The 21,243-nt window shown below is 41.1% G+C and overlaps 1 protein-coding gene across 1 annotated transcript in view; it reads right to left on the bottom strand.

Moving 5' to 3' along the window:
• Window positions 1–21,243, bottom strand: part of LOC138045617 (unconventional myosin-XVIIIa-like) — a 58,928-nt gene that overhangs the window by 20,361 nt on the left and 17,324 nt on the right. The window contains exons 9-20 of the mRNA XM_068892177.1: window positions 20,601–20,907; window positions 19,625–19,817; window positions 17,798–17,881; window positions 16,272–16,404; window positions 15,185–15,344; window positions 13,628–13,766; window positions 11,704–11,908; window positions 6,360–6,460; window positions 3,094–3,159; window positions 1,972–2,100; window positions 1,706–1,795; window positions 1,042–1,095 (exon numbers count right to left, since the gene is read on the bottom strand). Coding sequence (XP_068748278.1) covers window positions 1,042–1,095; window positions 1,706–1,795; window positions 1,972–2,100; window positions 3,094–3,159; window positions 6,360–6,460; window positions 11,704–11,908; window positions 13,628–13,766; window positions 15,185–15,344; window positions 16,272–16,404; window positions 17,798–17,881; window positions 19,625–19,817; window positions 20,601–20,907 — 1,661 coding nt within the window. The remainder of the gene's footprint in view (window positions 1–1,041; window positions 1,096–1,705; window positions 1,796–1,971; window positions 2,101–3,093; window positions 3,160–6,359; window positions 6,461–11,703; window positions 11,909–13,627; window positions 13,767–15,184; window positions 15,345–16,271; window positions 16,405–17,797; window positions 17,882–19,624; window positions 19,818–20,600; window positions 20,908–21,243) is intronic.

Genomic DNA, 21,243 nt, shown 5'->3' with positions numbered 1-21,243 from the left:
ACCAGCCAACCAAATTTTCAAACCATGAGAATAGAGCTCAATTCCCGGCGGGCTACTTTGGTGCACCAACATGGCCGCCGTGACGTCATCGCTGGTATTTTCCAGCTCAAACTGGAGCTGTCGTGACTGGCTCAAAAAACACTGAGCATCCTATACCGCTACAATCAATTAAAAGGTTGTAAACAGCAGCATGGTATAAACAGGTTACCGCTGGTCGGAGGCGGAAAATCTTTCATTAATTTCATAATAATAATTACACTAATAATAGCCTTTAGAGCGAATTTCAATCGCGTGTCGTAAAACCAAACCCAAAGTAATTACTTTGGCCAACCAAAAAGGAAAGAGGCAATCCAGTAAACCAATCAAAACTCGAAGTAATTACACGTAGCCGACACAAAGCGCGGGAAAATGTGAAAGCCGTGGAATCTTTAACAACACTCGAAAGCCGTGTAAGGAAGCTAAACTTGGAAGATTATTACTTCTGTAATAAACAGTTATTGCTGGGAAGGATTTTGAAAAAAAAATGTCGTGCAAGCGCTTGTTGGAAGAAAAAAAATTACATGCAGCACAAATGAAATACAAAAAAAAATTCTTGCACTGCTGCAAGCAAGAAAAAAAAATGTTGCAAAGCTATTTCATCATTCCTGGGGGCTTTACAAAATCCCAGCAAAACTGCAACCATTCCGGATAATCTGCAAGCCAGCGAGCCACTCTGGTTAGCCTATTAAAATAACACATTGATTGACCTAAATAACACTCTGGTCAGCCTAAACGTCACACCGGTTGGCCTACAGTTAGCTTAGGTAGCTTGTGGTTTGCCCTTATAATAGGATAAGGGATTTCTTGCTTGCTCGGTTCACATGGCTCCAAGTCATAGGAGTCATGCAAACCATTACGGTTAGCCTAAATTACACATTGGCTAGCCTAGTTAGCACTGCAGTTAGCCTACAGTTCCTTAGGTAGCTTGCGGTTATTGGGATCAGGGATTTCTGGCTTGCTGGCTCGCACTTTAACAGCATATTTCGAATTGAAAAATCTCACCGATTTGTTCTTCAATTCTTCTTCTGTTCGATGAACATCCAAAAGTGGTAAAACCTACAAAAAAGTAAGCAACAGTGGGTTTTCAAAAGAATGACAATCAACAGAGACGCAACTCTTTTCCGCCTACCACCCGCAGATTTTCTAAGTTTTCGTGGACAAATATCTATACAATGACCGATTAACAAGCGCTCCTCGGTATTTAAAAGATAGTGGACAAATATCTATACAATGACCGATTAACAAGCGCTCCTCGGTATTTAAAAGATAGAGAAATCGCGTTTATTGTCTAGAATTTACATAGAGCAATGAAGCTTCACGGAAAAAAGAAGGTAATTACGAGCCAAAGCATGGCAGCAACCAGCAGCGAAGCTGTGAACAACTGAAATAAGAAGGTAATTCAGAATTTTGAACAGAGACATTTAAATAACTTCACAATACAATCTGCACAAAATGTGAGTTTCCTTGTGGTTTTGATCATATTGTACGACGGCTACAAAAAGAACGCTTTTGTTTGATAGGATGAAGTGCTACTCGCATTAGAAACAAGACAATTAACTGGAGCAACTCCTCCGCGATATCCTACAATCGTAGCATGGTATCCCAAAAAGTCTTGTTTAAAAAGAGAACGTGCCAAGAGTTTGGTCAATCTTAAGTGCTTTGTTACCTTAGTGTATAGCCTCCACCAAGGCCAATTATTGACAACAAGGAAACATCTAATGTTCTTTTGGATGCAACGGATCGCTGTACACTGAACCTGAAAAGTTAAAAGAAACACAGAAGTTTAAAAAAACTCAAAAAATATAACAGTTAAAGCTGATGGCAATCAAAAGACACGCAGTTGATTTCAGGGATTAAAAAAGTGAAACGGAGCGCTGTCACGAAGAACAGATTTAAAAAAAAAAAAGTAGAGAGTTGCAAATTGAAAGTTACCTGTAACTTTTTCAACTTTCTCCGAGCCAAGAATCCCCGACAGACCGCCTGAAGTTCAACAATAGTATCTGTTGTCTTGTCGTCTCTGGCGTCTTCCAACTGTGCAAGTGTTCCAGCACGAAAAAAGATCTAAAAAGGGAGTGTATGCTAAAGATTAGCATATCAGTCTCAAACCATCCACTTCATAACACAGCGGTAGCCTGATTCTGAGTCGGTCCCAGGTCGCTCGCCAACGACTCCTTCCGCGAGGGACCTCAGGGAGTCTAGGAATCAGGTTTTAACAGTTTCAGCCTTCACAGGAATCATGAGTCACAAAACAAGATTCAATCGATAGACAAAAAAGGGATTAGATCATCTATACTGCTCCGATGCTTTAATTTCGATGGTCACAAAATTAAAACTTTCGCCCAATTGAACTTAACCACTTGCAAAGGCCTTGTTATGGTCACTTGCAACAAGTGCTTTGATGTGAGTTCATCCTTCATTCTTTGATACAATTATGAATTTTATGCTAGTTCGCTTGTTTGTTTGATATACTGCAATAATTACGTTATACTACACTAAATTGCTTTCGAGGCTTTCGTTCAGGTTACCCCTTTAAAGTAGCAATTTCTTTTTGCTTCCAAATTTCGCGAGACAAAACTTGTTTCAAGTTATTAAGAAAACTGGTGATGGACAGGGACTTAATAATCACAAAACGTAGGCTACTTTCTAATGTGTCGATCGTGAATAAAACCTCTGGAAAATGGTAAAGGCAAAGGGAAATACGGCGACAACAAGTTAGTCAAAACTGAGTTGTCTATCTCTTTTTCAAAAGGAGGAAAAGCTGGAAAATCCCTCATACTTTGCTGTAATAGTGTTCGCTGTGTAAAGAGATGTTCCTCGCTTCCATTGTCAACGGCAAGAGCTCTTAATTTGAAGCACAAAGATCAAGGATCCTCGAACAGTAACGCATCCGGCAAAACTTATTATAGACTGGAATTCTCTAATGGGATAGTCCAAAAACCAATGCCGCCATTTCTTTGTTTTGGTACACTAACATGACGGCTGTGACGTCATATGCATGCGCAGAAACCTTTCAGTATCCTGAAAGCAAATCTCTTGCCAAGCATGACACTATACCTGACTTAGCCCAAGACGGTAACTTCGTTGATCAAGTTCAAGGTTTTCCAAAAGAGTTTCCACAGCCTGAAAAAAGATCAGTTTCGGCAATAAGTTGCTAATTTAAAGAAGAATTTTATCACAAAAATCAACTCCAACTAATTAAGGAAAAACTGCCTTATGTTCGGTTACTTTAGGGAATTTGTCTTCAAGTGTATAACTCTAGCTTGACGGGTTCGGAGTAGGTCTTTAAAAAGAACGGTTAAGCTTCTTTCACGTTTTTGTGTTTCTCGACAAAAAATGGGCAAGGAAGGAAAGCGAGATTCCTTTAAAAGACCCCATTAGTCGTATACGTCTTTTCTCACTATAATCAAGTGCAGAGGCTCACGACCTTGAAGCATTAACTCTGGTTCAGAGCTGGGGTTTTTGGAGTATAAAAATTTCCTTATTTGGATGTAACGTTGCTCGTGCATTTTCCCACGCGTGCAGCTTCGGTCTCTCTTTCCGCCCTAGTCTTAGCCTGCAAGCAGGCTAAATCTAGTCTTCCTCTCTTGACTAGTTACCAAGCCCTTATATTTCCACCGCGCGCCATTTTCAATGGAAGAGGATGTTTTGAGCGCGCGCCATTTTCAACGGAAGAGCCTGCTTGCAGGCTACTTCGATCTTATTTTTGTCCATATTTGGGCATAAAATTGGTATCCTAAAATCCCCAGCTTTGTTCTAAAGAAAAAAGAGTTGCAAGTTACACGCTTCAAGGTCATTTGCTTCCGTCAAGTGTCAACGCAATATTTTCTCCCTTATCGACATGGTCTATCTTCAGCGTTTACGACTGCGAAAAATTCCAAATGTTTAAGGACAAAAAGTAACTACAAAAAACTGTTTTAAAGCGGTGACGGTTGGAACATAAAATAAGCATTGTAAATAATCTTTGAAGAAAAATAAATATGTAATCAATAGTAAAAAAAAACACGGTAGATTTGGCAGTCTGTGGAGCCGTGTTAATAAAGAAAAACAGTTTATATAAGCATAACAACATTGCGAAAACCCAAACTGGAAGGAGGGAGCATATAAAGAAAGGAGGTAAGCAGTTTGCGATTCACAAGATGTGGAAAAGTTGAATTCAGCGCCACAAAGTTATAACCAGTTGGTCGTCTGAGCGGGATTTGGATCCGAGGGAGACAAATGAAAATCCTGCGCGGTTGCTCGCGCAGTTTGGAATGCGAAGGTCCCGGGTTTCAATATAATATATAGATTTAGCCAAGTTTAAAAGCGGAACTCCCTGGTTATTTTTTCTAACTGCCTGTAGGGTTAGTGAAAATATAAGGTTTCGAATTGTCCGCGCTTTGATGTTTCCGGTTGCTGCTTTAATGATTAAATCACTTTCTTTGCTTTCTTCTACAGAAAAATTCATTGCCTAACTAGTGAATTCCACGGTAAAATTTACACTAAAAACCGATATCGCATGAATCATGAAGTGATGAGTACGATATCGGTTTTTCGAGTGAAATTTACTTTGGAATTTACCAGTTTGGCAATGAATTTTTCTTCAACCGCATACAGAAAACAAGCACACCCTCAGCGAGCGAATGGAAAAGGAAAAAAAATCCACTTCAGAGTTAACTGTCAATAAAAAACTTTGTCAGTTCAAGGTCAATAAAGAGTTTTACTGACGTACTTTATTCCACTTTATCTCTGAAAACGAGATCATTCACATTTTGACGTATTTCATTGAAACACGACAGGTTGGCTTAGAACAAGATCGGTAAAATACGGCAATGCAAATAAGAAAGGACGAACTTCAAACAAGATCCGCTCCAACACTTAAATAACTTTTAGGTGCTTTAAAGAAACTTCTGAGCTAGTGAGATTCCCCCCTAATTTTACGAGAACTCATTGCAATTACGTGTTTATAACACAACGGCAAAATTTTCTTGTCACGCCCACTGGGAGCTGATCGCTTAAACCCGCGAGGGGATATATGAAAGCAGGAACCAATCAAATGGAGCCTCCATCTACACCAAGAGAGGATACACTTATTCCTTGAGTCAACCCCGTCTTTCCTGAGTATATCTATTTTTAAAATGGCTTTTTCCCGCGAAAAGTGTTATATTTCCACGGGGAAACGCGAACAAGAAATTCCAGCGTGATGCGTGTTTGTTGGGTTCTATGACGTAAAACAATAGCACTGTCATAGCTCTGTTTTGATTGGCCTTTTAACCTCGAAACCCCACGAGAGGCGTTGTATTATTCATTCGACTCGGGAAAGGGTTGAGTCCGAGACGAAATAACAATGACCACAACCAGGTTTTCTGAGTCCGCGAGACTGAGCACCCCCAGCAAACCATTGTTTTAACGAAAACCGCTGGTCAGCCACCTGGTTCTTCTTAGACAGCAGTGACAGTGTCACTGCTGTCTAAGGTCCGAGACCCAGTATGAAAGAAAGAGGCTCCATTTATGGGCTTCTGATGCAAGTCTGTTTCCCACTTGTTGAGCTTCTGCCAAAAGATAATTTGCATCGATAATTTCGTTACCTCGGGGAAGGGGTCAAAGAGCTTTTTTTTTGTTTACCTTTCTCGAGTCTTCCCCAAACAAAAACAAACTATTCTGTCAACAAATGAAGATCAAGGGTGGATAATCCCTCTTCTTTGCAAAACACGAAGTAAACAAATACATCATCTTACTTCTGTCTTGTATCTATCTTGAATAAGATAATAAATTTCGTTGAAGTTATTTTAATTTAAAAAAATGTTTGATACATTTAAAATGGCAAAATGAGTATCCCTTGAAAATTCTAAAGCTTGGAAGTGCCATTTCATAACTGAAAGCGACCAGTTTAATCTTATGAAAATATCACCTGTTGAATAATTACGGACACTTGGTATTTGAATAAACTCGCTATGGTTCAATTTCCTTTAAAAAATCCCAAGTTTAAAAAGAAATACTTCCTTGCATGGGGATTTGATACACTTTAATCCACTTTTCTTATCAAATAGTAGCCGGCAGCTGGTTATTTTTAAGCCGATTTTCTTTTCTCTACACAATAAGACGATAACGCTTTGCTATCAAGATCACGAACGACTATATATTCGTTATCCTTGAAGTGGAAAATGTTAACCGCACAAAAGACACTATTATATCATAAAAACATTCATAAATATGCAGATATCTGAAGAATAAACACAACAGACAAAAGAACAAATTTGACTGGTTGAGTAATAGTTTTCGAACTCATATTTTAGGTCGCTTTATGTGCATAAAAGCAAATAGTTAAAAGCTAACGGACTTACTTTTTTTTCGTCCAGCACCGGCCCTGTCGTTCTAAATTGGCTTCCGGCAAGAATGTCAAACCGTCTCCTGAATTCGCCAAATGGCATGTGTTCAGGAAACCCTGAAAAACACAATATTGATAATTAAAAGACGTTTACACAATAGTCCTCTCTATTCACCACATAAGTCAAACGACTTCAGTTTGCTGACAAAGATCGAGGCATAAATCACTTTGCGCTATGCCGGCAGAGAACCCAAATGGAGGCGACAAATGCTAAAGTTGCCAGTTAATTACCACAGTCGAACTTGATAATGCAGGATTTAAATGCTATCGCCTCTTTGAAGGCTATTTCAGTTTCGGTAGGCATGCTTTAACCGTTTTGAAAGAAATTTTACTGGAATACTGATGTTCCGTGTTGGAACACGCTAAACGTCTTGGAAGAGTGTCCTGAGGGGCATTTGGAAAATAGTGATACATGCTTTCTGCGGTTTCCGTTACAGCTGAATAACAATGGAATCCTAATTGCTCCCCACAAGGATCGTTCAAAATAATCTTTAAAAACTATTTTCTTCGGCTAGAGCTTACACACACAAAAACAACGTCAACTCAGCCGAGACTGAAAAAATTATTTTCTCGGCCGCTGCAACCAACTGCTCACGTTGAAAAAACAAATTTTTCAGATAAATTTACTACCCTATTAATTTCGCATCAAATGCAAGGCTTTTAAAACGCTCGAGGCAAAGCTGTTCATATTTTGCAGTGTTCCATTTGTGTTGAACTATTAATCTTTTATTTTTGATTGCGTCTTGAATTGCTAAAAACATCGATAGGCGGATTATATTTCAAAAACTTGATTATATCCCACTGTTATTCTTTGTGAATTTTTTCACATCGGGAAAATTCTAAGCAGAGGTCATCTCTGAGTTCGCCGGCACAGCAAATGACATTCACCTACTGGTAGTGGAATGTGGACTTACACGCACGGGGAATTTAAAAGTTGATCTCTCAGAAAAGAACCGGTGTGTTCCAAGTTACTGAAGAAACAAGAGCACCGATTTGAAACAGAGACCGCATGGAAGTTGAAGTACCGGAGAACGATGATCACGCATCAAGATCTCGTCAAATGTTACATGCGAAATGCAACTTTACGAATCGAACTAAAAAAGCAAACGACAGAAGGATGCTGCTGTTCCCCTTCACTTGAATACCACGTAAAACGACCAACACAGCAAATAGGACGACATTAAAACGCTCTCGGAAGCTTTCAAGTCAATTTTTTTCTCGATTGGTCTTAGATCACTTTTAATCACGCAATTCATTAAAAATTCATTCCATTTCAGTCTCTTTAATTAAAAAAACAACAACTGAGGATTTCACCGAAAAGCTTTTCAGAATTACCTTTCAGAGCGTGCAAATGGTACAATCGTCAGTACTGTCCAATAGCTTTAAATTTCATTAGCTACTCCGAGATTTTAAGCTGCAAACCCAACAGTTTGAACTATTAACATCCTCGGGCAACGCAATTACCAACCAACTTAGCTTAGAAGGTCACATTTTAACACGTTTGGGTTTTACTCGCTAATCAAAAACTAAAATGGCGGAGAAAAACAAAAAGTTCACAAACCTTCGAAGAACAAGAAATGGAGCCCTTCTATTCAGTAACGGCGTTTCCGACCCACAGTCAACTTAACTTTGTAATTTTCATTGCCTCTAATTCGAGAACTTCACGATAAATATTGCGCGAGCAAATATCCTCCAATCAGAGAAAACTATGCTCTATATTGTAGAGTAGTGAAGCGCAAAACCAAGTTCACGCGAGACTTGCTTGGTAGGATAGGCTGTGAACCGCTGAAAATTGACTGGTCACCAATAGTAACTTTGCATTACGGCTAGTTTTTAGTCAAGGGAAAACGCCTTTTTAAACGCAAACTTAACAGGGTATTTGAGAAATGGACGATAATAATCCATCCCTGAAGCAATACGAGGACGTTTTGAACCGGTTCCTTCCGACTCATCGAAAGAACTTTCAGCACTTCCGCGGTTGCTGCAACACAAAGCCGCACACCCATCTGCGTGGGCGACCTCATTTTTAACTTGACAACTTACTACCGAGGTATTTGATTTAAGCACAACTGGAAGATAGCGCTGATCTTTAATGGCGGAGCAAGGATGGTACAGTCGGTTAGTGCGCGGCCTAGGTGCAAGAGGTCCTTGTTTCGACTCCTTTCCTTTCCGTGTAGCTACGTAGCTTTAAATACCCGTAAAACGGAGCACTGATGGAGTGGGGGGAGTAAAATGAGCGCACCGTCGACCTCAGGTTTGTCAGTGATTAAAAGTTACTGTTACGAGTTATCGACGTTAAATAAGGTCTACTTTACTTACTAATATGAACAACGCTATCAACCGCTTTGCTCCATAAGTAGAGCTCCACGGGGAAGTCAGAGGTTCGAACCCAATACCAAAGGGTTCTGACAAAAAATATTCAGCTAACATGGATGTGGGCACGTGAGGAAGAAGAAGAAGAAGATTGTGACTGCTGTGTGCTTAATTTAATTCTGGCAGTTGGATCAGATAATCGATTCGTTGGGCAGTAACGCAGTTGCCTGCAGGAGTAAAGCCAAATGGACTGAAAGTTCTGTTCTCTGTTGCTCTCAACCTCGTTCCCAGGGTCTCTCTTCTCTGCCTCCATTGTCGTTGAGAGAAGACCCTGGTTCACGCTGGTCACGTGGCACTCGTCGACAAACATTTTGCCACTAGGGTAGTGTTTTCGTTACATTTTGATCCCGCAACCGCACCTGGGCGAAAAAGTATTCGTTTAACAAGGCATTTCTAAAATAAAAAGGTCAAAAGAGCTGATGTTATATTCCCACAGGAGATGAATTCCCACAAAAGCGGTCAAACTAAAAGCAAGAGCTTTTGTGATCGACAAGACGACTTCAATGTCGAGCGGCGATTGACGTTCGCTTTAAAAAAATTAATTTCGTTAGTAGCCAAAGTTGCTTCTTCAGAACAAACACTAACATAAAAGAATACACCAAACACTACGTTTGCTTGATAAAATGTCTCTTTTATTTTACTGCGACTAAAAATATACACGCTATTAAAGCGCGGTGCAGTGGTAAAAAAAATCTTAACGACATCGACAATTTACACGAAGTTGTTGAAATATAAATATCATAAGTCAAACTGTCAACTCGCTGTACAAGATTGCGACCTTAGCAATCACGTTGTTTAACTTTCGAAAGAAAAACGAAAATCAAAGAACAAAATGAAATACCTGCACATGCTAATACAGTTTGATTTGATGGATTTGAGGTCGATATGTGACTCGAGAACTTAAATAACAACACACCGGCTGATCGCTGAACATGTTTGTTTTCCATGGATAACCGTTTCGCTTGCTTTCTTGCACGACAAAATCTTCTTTCCTTCAAAATTGTCGCAAACTATTAGCATTCTTCGTTGATCCGGACCTTCACACGGATGAAAACTTGAATAACGTGAGGATATTTTCTGTGGCGTCTGATCGATTTGACCACAACTTTTTTTCTTTCACATCGGGTTCCATATGTGTAGTACATAAAATACAATGGTTATCTGGCCACAAAATCAATTGCGTGCTGATTCCCTTCTTTGCAATGTCAACAAAGACTACATTGCCACCCATCCCCTAACACACATTTCGCCAACCTCCCAGATTCTGGGAGACACGTGACCAGCGTGAACCAGGGTCTTCTCTCAACGACAATGGAGGCAGAGAAGAGAGACCCTGGGAACGAGGTTGTGTTGCTCTGAGTATTTATATCAGTGAATTTAACTTGAGAAATCCAAACCTTGAGAAGAATAGCTAGTTTTTACACAGGAAACCCATGAAGTCACCTGCCAAAGGTTCAAATTTCTTTCTATAATCACACCATTTGATTAAGAATTACAGCTCACGGAATTAAAGGAAATGATCAACAAAGAAATGTTCAGTTGATGTACAAAATTCAGTAATAAGGTATCTGAAGCGTTTCATAAAGACGAACAAGAAATTGTAAGGCAATTTCTTGACAAGTAGTATCAGAGGTAACGCTCTGAAACGCCTACTATAGAATCTCCTTCGGTGACCATTACGGGTTGAAGAGAGTTTGAGTGTTTTTGTCCATGACTTGCATCGGTGGCCACGAAGAAATAGTAAATGACAACAAGAAATACTTGACTGTGAAAACAAGTGATTAAATCGAATCGAAAACCAGTCACTGTCAAAAAGGAAGGAAAGGAAAAAAACATCCACAGTAGCAACAATTTGAGTTGTACCAAAAATGAATAGCCAATAGGACATCCCTTCCGCCTTGCAAGAAACGCAAACCGATGTCTACAATTTCTTGCAACCAATCTGTTCTTTTAAGAACTGAATGAGGAAGGGTTACAAGGCTCGTCTGTTTCTCTTTGGACTACCTTTAACTTAATTTGCTTCCGCCACTTCATCATGCTTCAAAGTGTGCGTGTGTTCTGAGAAGGAAGGGTGGATAGCCGGCATTATTTCCGACAGTGTCTCTTAAGGCGATCAGCGCTGATGCTTGAATTTAATAATTTCTAGTCGCTTAACACTATCTCAGTATCTCAGTGATAGTGTTGAAGTTTTAAAGAAAGGTCCGTCCCTTGCGAAGCTCCAATGGTGTGGAACTAATAACAACTATCGGCTCGAATTACATGACGTCACGACGACGGTGACCTCATGGTTAGAGTGCTCGACTCCGGATCGAGTGATCCGGGTTCGGGTCCTGGCTGGGGACATTGTGTTGTGTTCTTGGGCAAGACACTTTACTCTCACGGCGCCTCTCTCCACCCAGGTGTATAAATGGGTACCGGCGAAATGCTGGGGGTAACCCTGCGATGGACTAGCATCCCATCCAGGGGGGGAGTTAAAAATACTCCTAGTCGCTTCATGCCAATGAAATCGGAGATAAGTGCCGGCCTGATGATGAGCCTTCTGGCTCGTAAGCAGAGACTTTACTTTACTTTACTTTACTTTACTTTTACGACGACTTAACAACGAAACAGCGATAGCGAGGGTGTCGGAAAGTGATTCACAAGGAATCGAAGTTTACTCTTTTGTTCCGGCGGCTAATTGTGTTGATGACAATCACGGATTTGATCCAGAATTACACAAACCTCTTTCTTAGGAGGAGCAGGTGCCTCTAAAAGCTCTCTTGTTTAAGCAATTTTTAAACTTCCCTGAAAATTTAATCTGGTTAGTACGTCTTCAGGTTTCACGTTGTTTGGTGTCACTGTTCTGCACAATCAAAGCCCATAGATTTTCAACAATTTTAGCTTCAAACAGAACTTATTATCCCGTGTGCGTGCCACAGGTCACCCACCTTGCCGGTGTATCCTGATGGCATCCAACATTTCTGCGGACCTGAGCTGTGTTCGAACTAGCGGTACATTCAAAGAAGATAACTCGTCTCCTGTCTTATTCCCCAATCGGGTATCACTGCTGTCAATGTGACCGGCGGTATCTACAGGCAGAATGCAGCGAACAAAATTGACTTTGGTCTTCCGGATGGCGTCCAAAATGGTGTCCTATAACCACGAAAAAGCGAGCTTAAGTGGTCACAAAAACAAAGTTGTGGAATATCTAGACTACCGTAGGAAATGTTGGCCGATGTTTAAATTCAAGTGCAGTATTGTCCAGGTTAAAGATCAGTGGCTGCTGATTCAAAGTTTCAGTATAGTTTCAGGTTTAGGGCAAACTGCTAAGGTCGCACTTCGGAGCGTGAAGGTTGAGACAGTTTGTCTACTACGAAATAACATAACCAAAAATAACAGAGGTGGTGTTTTAGACTGGTAAGACGATACAACGGAGCTCCGTTTACAGGGAATATTAGTAAAGGTAATCGCATGGGGCCGAGTAAAATAAAGGATTAATATCACTTGTATTTTCAGAAGTTGCAGCTCGGGAAATTATTACGAGGAAACTTTATCGCAGAAAGGGAAGTAACAAAAGTTCTCTTGATAAAGTGAAAAAAGCGACAGCCCTTTACCAAATCAACTGCTGTCTTCCCTGCATCTCCCACGACAGTATAATAAGGACGCACTTCCCAAACTAGTTTATAACATAAAGGGGAACATTTTCAGTCAAAAACGCACGCTCTTGTGCAATTTCGTAGGAAGCCATTTCATTGTCCAGTTCGCGTCAATGAACTGTAAAACGCACGAATCAGCTGACTAAAATCTTCTTTTTGTACAACAACGCCAGAGCAATGAAACCAGCCCTGCTCAAAAAACCTTCACTACAATTACCAAAATCAATGAAAAATACCCGCTGTCTCAGTCAATCAGCATTTAGTAATTTTTCTCTCTATGACATAAAACACTTATACATACAATACAATACATACTTAATTGACCGCTCCCCATAGGGGCTTTTCAGGGCCAATGAAACAATCAACGAAACAACAGAACACAACAACAGCAACTGTTAAGAATCCCAACTGGCCGGAGGCAAACCAGTTGGCTATTTACAAGTGCAGCTGGGAAGTTGAACCAGGGACTACCAGGATCAAATTCGACGAGTGGTCAGAGCGGGTCTTGAACCCGGGATCTCCGGATCTCAAGGCAAGCGCCCTAACCACTGGGCCACACTTTAAAAATCCTGAGACTAAATGTACTCAAATCGAGAGTAAAATGTTTGAACTTTGTCCTATAGATTGGTCCTATGTCTTTCTTCAATTTTTTTCCAAATTGGACTGGTTTTGTACAGAAATACAAAGTGAAATACAATAGGACACAGGGTCCTCCGTGAGGTATTGTCACCATGGGCCAGAACGCCGTGCCCTATTCTTCAAGTTGAAATCAGTGCGTGGGGTTCTATAAGGTCCGATACAATTTTACGAACAAGGGTTGTGAGACAGAGCCAACAGTTTATCGTCCTTGTCTAAAATGAGTGGAAAGTCTGTAGACCTTAAGGAGTTGGTACGTCTGGAGTTGAACCCACGCCCTCCCCCACGGTAGCCCGATTCTTAACCAACCAAGCTAACCGGTCAGCGGTTTGCAGCAGTAGGAGTTTCCCGCCCTGGAACTATCGGGTCGCAGTGAAGTAACTAACTTCGCCCAAGAGATCCTAAAGCGAGGGACAATAGCAAAAACAACCAATCAAGCATACCTGCCGGGGTTAACAGAACTGCTTAAGTTTAGCAATCGCTTAACAGGCAGGTGTTACAAACATAAAAAACGCCGAACCAAAGCAACATCTCCGAATGTAATTCGAAGGAAAGTTGCAAACACAAGTACACCACTCACCACTTGGTATATAAGCTGCAGACAGTGTGAATTCTTTTTTATCGCTGTCGATGTGTTGAGGGTCTTTTTCAGGCTGCGGGAACGAGTGACACCATCAGCTGCAGAGCGATGTCGAGAAAACATTTCCTTGAGATTGGATCTGGAACACAGCAATGTTAATGCACGTGAGAATCATGTGAGAATTACGTGTTGGGCAGGGTTGCATTAAGTCATCACTGTCCTCCCACCAAAGTGACAATACAGGGACCCATAGAGAAAATTGTATCATCACTTTTTTCCAAAGTGAAAAAGGAAAGGATTTTTAAGAAGCTACTTAGTTCGCGTCGGTGGAAACAACTGAAAACGGACAGGCGAGAAAACACATAGAATACGGGAAATCGAGCTAAGAGAAAAAGGAAACTTTCTAATTTTTCCTGGTGCCGTTTGCATGTCAGATTTTTCCTCCCCACCCCCACTCCCTTCATAACGTTTGTGGCGGGGGACATAGAGGGGTGTGGGGTCGCAAGAGAAGCCAACGCGACCCAAGGGGATCAAGGTGCGTGGGAAAGTACTTTACGCACCAAAAGCGAAAAGAAACTGGTTCTTTTGTTAGTAAAGTCATTTCTGTCCCGCTAAATTTACTTAAAACGGGAAGCAAATTCGACTAAGGCTATAAAAGGCCGGACCAAGAGAGGAATACACCTATAAACCAACCGCACAAATGAATGCTGAAAACGAAAAGTGATTCTTAACTACTAAACTAAGTTGTTCAAAAGAAAGTTGGCCGCAAATGAACTGAGACATCTGTTAGAGTATGTTACGTGCTATCTTTATTCCTATGTAAACCATCTAAGCATCAACAGGTACTATACGGCAATGAACAAGTGGTACAAGGAGAATGGGTACGTTTTTTTTACACGTTGGCCGTGTGGCACCTATATTAAATTAAGCCATAGACCACAAGTTTCTATGGTTTATAGGCTGATAAACCACGCGGGATGTTGGTAAAACACGAGAAGAATTCGTAAATCACGAGCCGCAGGCGAGTGATTTGCGAATTCTTCGAGTGTTCTTCCAACATTCCACGTGGTTTATCATGCCTATAAACCATATAAACCAGTGGTCTATTGCTGTTATATAATAATTCAGAAGACGCACGATTTTGCCATGAGTAAACCATAGCTGATTGACCAATCAGAGCGCGCGCATTGATTTGGTAATTATATAAACAGAGATATCCATTATTCCCAGGAACCCCATCTCATTACTTGTAAATGTTCGTTGCCGTGAAATAACATCTGAAACACTCTAGGCCTGCTCTCATCTATACGACCTTGTAGTTCAGTCAGTAGAGCAACAGTGATCTAATTCGCAGGTCGTGAATTCAATTCCCACACTGGACAGAGTTTTTTCCCTTCCTTGTACTTGTATGTGCCCATTATACCATTACTAGGGCTAGCGCTAACGCTCGCATGAATTACATAAGAATAAAGACAGGACTAACAATTACATTGTATCCTAATAGAGAAAACTTTTGAAAAAGACGTATCACCTCTCATTACTGGAAAATGAACTTACTTTGATGACTCTGCCAGGATTGGATGAGCCTGCTTGACTGTGGCGTGTTCGCGGGCGACTTTGAGCCAGCCGCGTGCATTGTAGAGTACGGGTAAGCTTCCTTGACAATGGTTGATGTAAAAGGTGTCTTTAAGGGATCCCTGCTTCACCCAGGAGTCTTCTGAAAAAACAGATATCACAATCAAAGTCTTAAGGCCGGTTAATGAAACAGTTTCACTAAGATGCGGGACTGCAAAAAGGATTGCAAAAAAACCACCTTGCATCGCCTTTGCACCTCATCAAAAGAACACTCTGTATCATGGCTCGTTCCTTTAAAAAACTGAATTAATTTTCCGCAGTCCCACATATAAATCTTGATGCTCTTCGTACAAGAAAAGAATCCACTCTTAAATACCCAGGCTAATTCCATAAGTGCGCTTTGTTTAAAAGGACATTCTTAATACTTCTGCCGAATCTAATTAACTAAAATCAAAAACCCATAAGGGTTGAAACGTGTAACGGCCCCTTGTGTGCTGGGAAACAAGCTTCTGAATATTCAATTTGCTAAGTACCATATTTGGAACAACAAGAGCGAGGGGTTTCCAAATATGGTACTTAGCACTGAAACATTCAACCAATCAGTTCGTATGCATTGAATATTCGGAAGCTGTGAACGCGCGTTACACGTTTCAACCCTTATGGGTTTCTGCTAAAATTCTATCTAGTATTTAAACGTTCCCATCAACGCTTATTCAGTTGTGACTTGATAATGACGTTGGTTGAACGTCGAAACGTTGTCGGTTATCTACGATTTCGACTTTCTTAATATGTACTTTCTCAAAGTGTTTTTAAAAATCGCCTCTTATTCGTAAATTTCATTTCGCTTCCTAAAGTACATATAGGCCCATTCAAGTGTCAAGAACGAAATCACGAAGGCAAGACCAGAAGGAGAAACATTTATCTACTTTGTGAATGTCATAAAGTGCGGTACTGAAATATGTTGGGCATCGTTTTCGTAACTTACCCTTAAATTAAGGGTCAACATGAAGGCTTGTTCAAAACGTCTTGCCGAATCTTTCAAGTTCAAGGAAAAATAGGCTACACTTACTCTCATTACAGTGATGCACATAGAGACGGGCGAGAAAGCTGCTGTCATTCGCCCCTGGAAAGATGGATTCTTCGTCTAGGATCCACAGCAAACCCTTCTGTTCACTCCTCAAGTCTAAAGTCGAACCTCTCGTCTAAAAAAGGCGATAAAAATAAACCAAATCAGTCATGAAATGACTGCATAGAGCGGTTTTCAATTGAGTGTCGAAAGTAATTTGCGAATTGCTTTGGTTCTGCATTACTTCACTGAGTGATTGGTTCAAAGTTCTCGCGCCACTTTTCCAACCAATCAGAAGTGAAAGCAAAACCAATCGTGGCTCGCGCGTGCATATTTTCCCGCGCTTTGTGTCGGCTACGTGTAATTACTTTGAGTTTAGATTGGTTTACCAGATTGTCTCCGTCCTTTTTGATTGGCCAAAGTAATTACTTTGGTTTTGGTTTTACGACACTCGATTGAAACTCGCTCTATTTAAAGTGCGGGTTATAGACGGATGAGAGCACTTAGTCGTTTTTTTAGACATCCGAAAAATTCAGATGGCACGGGATTCGAACCCATGACCACTCCAGGTGATCTGGTGACGTAATTCGGAGGACTGGGGAGAACAATTTTAACGCCGTATCCCACAACCGCGCGCGGCCTTATTTTCGAATTCAACTGGCAGAGGCGAGGTTAGATCTCGTCGGGTCTACTTGAATGTTCATTCAGTAACAGGAAAATGTGGTAGACACGTAATGATCCGTTGAATTTTGGCGATGGCAATATTGCAGGGAGTTTGGAAACAACACCTAAGGCCGCGCGCGGTTGTGGGATACGGCGTTAAAATTTTTCTTCCCGGTCCTCCAAATTACGTCACCAGATCACCTGGCTGCGATGAGGGTGCAATGCTCTACCATATACCTTTATTTCATCCAGTCCTTTCACGGGAACACACGAACCCAACACGTTGACCTGCTCCCAACTGAGTGGCTTCATAGCTCAGTTGATACAGCATTGCACCGGCATCACAGAGGTCATGGGTTCAAATCCCGTTGGGTTGCGGTTGTGGAGTCACCTGAATTTTTAAGGTATCTATAAAAGACACTTGCATAATGTCCAGCTACGGGCGAGGATCACTTCCCTCATTCCTAAATCAGTTATGTTGCAGCGAAAACCAATGGAATTTGCAGATCGCAGGGTGCCTAGTTATTGTATTCATACCGGACAAATGAAAATTCGACCACAAAAACGGGCATAAGGAAAAATCAACAAAGAACGACAAGGCACTACCTCTTAGGATCAGTATATTTTCTTGTAAGTAAAACAACCGGCTTGTTATAAAGTTGCACTTTTAAAACGTTTTCAAGAAAAGAAAAGACAAAGTTACTAATGCATGGGACACAGAGATACTTTTGTCGGGAATCCGGTACAGCCCCGGCCCCGGTCCCAACCGCAACCCGGCCCCTCCAATACCGTTGGGGCATCTGAGAACCGCTCCTAGCCTACTTGGGTACCTTGCATACCAACTTTTATAGAACAAGCATACGCACCACTCCCTGAGCAGCTCTGTCAAATACCGCAACAACAGGATCAGGAGTAGTGGCCACACTTTCGAAGCTGCAATCTATGTTTTCCTACAAAACAAACGAAATTTATCAACCTCTAAGTTCTCATTCAACGCAGTGTATTGAATCCGTCCATGTTGCCATCAGCAACAGGCACAATCTACACAAATTACACTCAGATAAACCCCCTTCAGCTCTATTCAGCTTTATTCCGCTCAAATCGTTGGGAAGCAATTTTCTGAGGTGAGTTTGGAGCAACGATGGCAACTTATACATGTACATGTGTAAGCTAATCCTAAATTGTGAACGAAGTGTCTTGGAATTGAACACGAGAGAAAAAATGCATTCTTGGGCCACAGGAAGTTAATTTTCTTGTTTTGCAGAGGATTAGAGCAATACAGTGTCAGGACGATTTTATGCAACTGCACGACACTGTGCACATGCCGAGCGGTCTTCACTTCGCTAGTCAACCAAATTCGCATACACGTGAGTACGCAGAAAATCTTTAGAATGCATGAGAGGCCGATATATAGGTGAATAGGCTATTTCCGAATTGCTTTTTCTTTCTCCTTCGAAGCGATTCTTGGCGCGATACCATTGAAATGAAAATGAATTGATTTGCATGAGAATGTCCAACTCCTCAGCTTGTGCACCGCGACTGGCTTTGAAACACGAACTTGGAAAAGTGACGTGTTACAATCCCGCCAACCGTATAAACTCTGTGCACGTCTACGTAATGGGTAATGCAAAAACAGCTATCGGCTTTTTTCTTTACTCCTCAAAGTTTTAGATCTTACTTCATCACGGTGGGACATAAATTTCACGCTATGTATGTATGTATGACCGGCACCAGGCGAGGGTTTTAAAATTTCACCAAGTTAAAGTATGTAAATGCAAAGTCGCGTTTCAATACCTCACGTTTCAACAATCATGCTACAACAGTTTGCAAAATTGGTGAGACACTCGCGTTTTTCTAGCTTCCAATACCCGCCGTATCTACAATCCCAACCTTTCCCACGCCCCTCCCCCTCCCTCTCCCCTTTTCAATGGGGACCTCAAGCAAGGCCGACGACGACGGCATCGAGAACGTTGTCTAAAAATATTATTTCCCGTTACTGTAATAATTTTGCGATTCCTCTACATCGCTCGGCTTGGAAAGTGTGAGTCCACATTCCAAGATTAAAATTGGTGAGAGCGGTGTGAATATTTAGAAAGAAAATTGAAAATTTATCGTCAGGTGCTCTCGTCCTCCACATGACCTCAAATTTGATATTTCACGTCGTTGTCAATACAAGAACGACAAAGAAAATGTCTCGAAATATAAAATATACGTGCAGGGAGTGCAGAACTATTGTTTATTGCTAATTAAAGCCATTGTTATGTGGCGTTCTCGTAGCCGTCGTGCCTCAACAAGGTGAAGTGTCTCCACTAATTATCATTTTTGAAACTTGATGTAGCGTCTTCATCGGGGGTAATCTAATTAGCAGCATTTCATTTCAACTAGATATAAGTATGTTTGAAGAAAAAGCCACTCATATTGGCAACGGTTTTAAAGAGCGTTAAGTGACATCCCGAAGTTGCATGACCGGAATTCGCTTCTCTCTCGTTGATGGAACTATCAATTAAACAAGTGGGAGAAGCGAACAAATGCTTCTAAAATTATAACGGTCTCAACTGATGCAGGTACTTCTTACAATCATTCAATGTTCCCCGACTCAAAATAATTATACGGGGCGATCATTTGGAAAAAAACCTTGACCGACGACCGAAGGCGTCCGTTGAGACTGTTTCTTAATTTAAAGGGTCACTTACCTGTGAATATCGCTCCATTTGAGTAGCGAAGACCGTATCATGGAAGAATTTTTGCAGTCTTTCGTGCTCGTAGTTGTGACACAAATCGTCAAACAGTGCTCCGTCTTCTTTGCCCACTGAAGCAGGGTTTTGAAAGCCAGGTGGGTCTAAGACGTGCATTGATGTAACACTTCGGACATTGCTCTGGAGCGATCTGAAATATAAAGAACAAATTTCATTCCAAGACCAACCAGGTACGATTGAGTCGCTGTTCGAGGATTCAACAGCTGCCAGTACTTAAACTTATAGGGGGTCTGTATTGTGGAACAACAAGACGATAAAGGGATTTCTCTACTTAACACAAGGCTAAGTTAAGGTCTGCCTGTTTAGACAATTTCCATTTTTAACCACAGGTACAGTGCATGTAATTCTGACATAGCTTTTTTTTTAATCAACTCAGGCCTAGCATGCACTATATCGCGTTTCAAGAAAGGTTCTTCAATTCAAGTTTGGGAGATGGAAAAAAAGAAACAAACAAGACAAAAGTTCGAATTGGTTGCAGTTTCTTTCAAAGGTAAGACAAACTTTATTAAACAGCATTAGCTCTGCAGCTAGTATCAATAAGACACTTGACGCTTTGCCCTAAACTCATTATTTCTGTCCGTCACACGTTAAATTACGAGTACTTTGAAGTAACAGCTACACGTTGAAGTCCATGAAAAATGAACAAAGGTAACCATGCTCTGAAAGCTGCCCACCACGTAAGATACACTTCCTGCTTTTAAACGTGACATCAAAATCCACATTCTGTCAAATTGTTTTCTTTACATCTGTTTTGACATCAAGAGACAGAGCACAAGGCATACAAAATTGGCTCTACATTCTGTAGTCAAGCCGCATTTTACAACAATTGATAATATCATTTCCTTCATTCTTAAGCTTGATTAAGCCGTGATACTGCAAGGGAGCTGGATTATTATCACATATTAGCACATACCTATTGATAAACCTGAGTAGAGCGGCAAACGCCTCTTGGTAGAGTCCCATTGCAAAACCCTCAAGTGCTTCAATGTACTGTACAATGGTGGCTTTAGCCTGCTTCTCAGGAGTATTATCAGTGGAGCTTGATGTACTCAGAGAAGAAGTGCTTTTGGATTGGCTCGAGCGACGCATTCGTATGGTAAACTGATTTATGATTGGAGGAGCAAAAATAATTTCCGATATATCTTGTTGAGTTGTGCCCAAAATGGCAGCGGCCCTCTGGACTGCAGCTGGATTTGTAAAGAGAGGTTTGTTGTCTGCACCTTGAAAGACAGTGATAAAAGAACCGAATCACTAAGGGATGGCCGTTCACAAGTTGGAGTTGCAAACTACTCCAGTGCACGAGACAAACCAATCTGACAAAGTAGTTCGCTTCATTTTAAGAAGTTCTTTACATCCTGGGTAAGCCTTTTTTAATCGGAGTAAACCAGAAAAAAGAATTCTCAGGCAGAGTGGACGCCTGAATCAAACCCAAGACTCTTTGGTGGACGGCGAATTCTCTCATAACTTCGCCATCCTTTAAAAACCTCTGGTTGTCCTGGTGCATGGGATAATATAAAGTTTTACAACAACGTTGTGAAACGTAGTTAATGAAGCCT

The sequence above is a fragment of the Montipora capricornis genome, chromosome 4, assembly GCF_036669925.1.
Source record: "Montipora capricornis isolate CH-2021 chromosome 4, ASM3666992v2, whole genome shotgun sequence".
Lineage (NCBI taxonomy): Eukaryota > Metazoa > Cnidaria > Anthozoa > Scleractinia > Acroporidae > Montipora > Montipora capricornis.
This window is presented reverse-complemented; position numbering and strand designations above follow the sequence as displayed.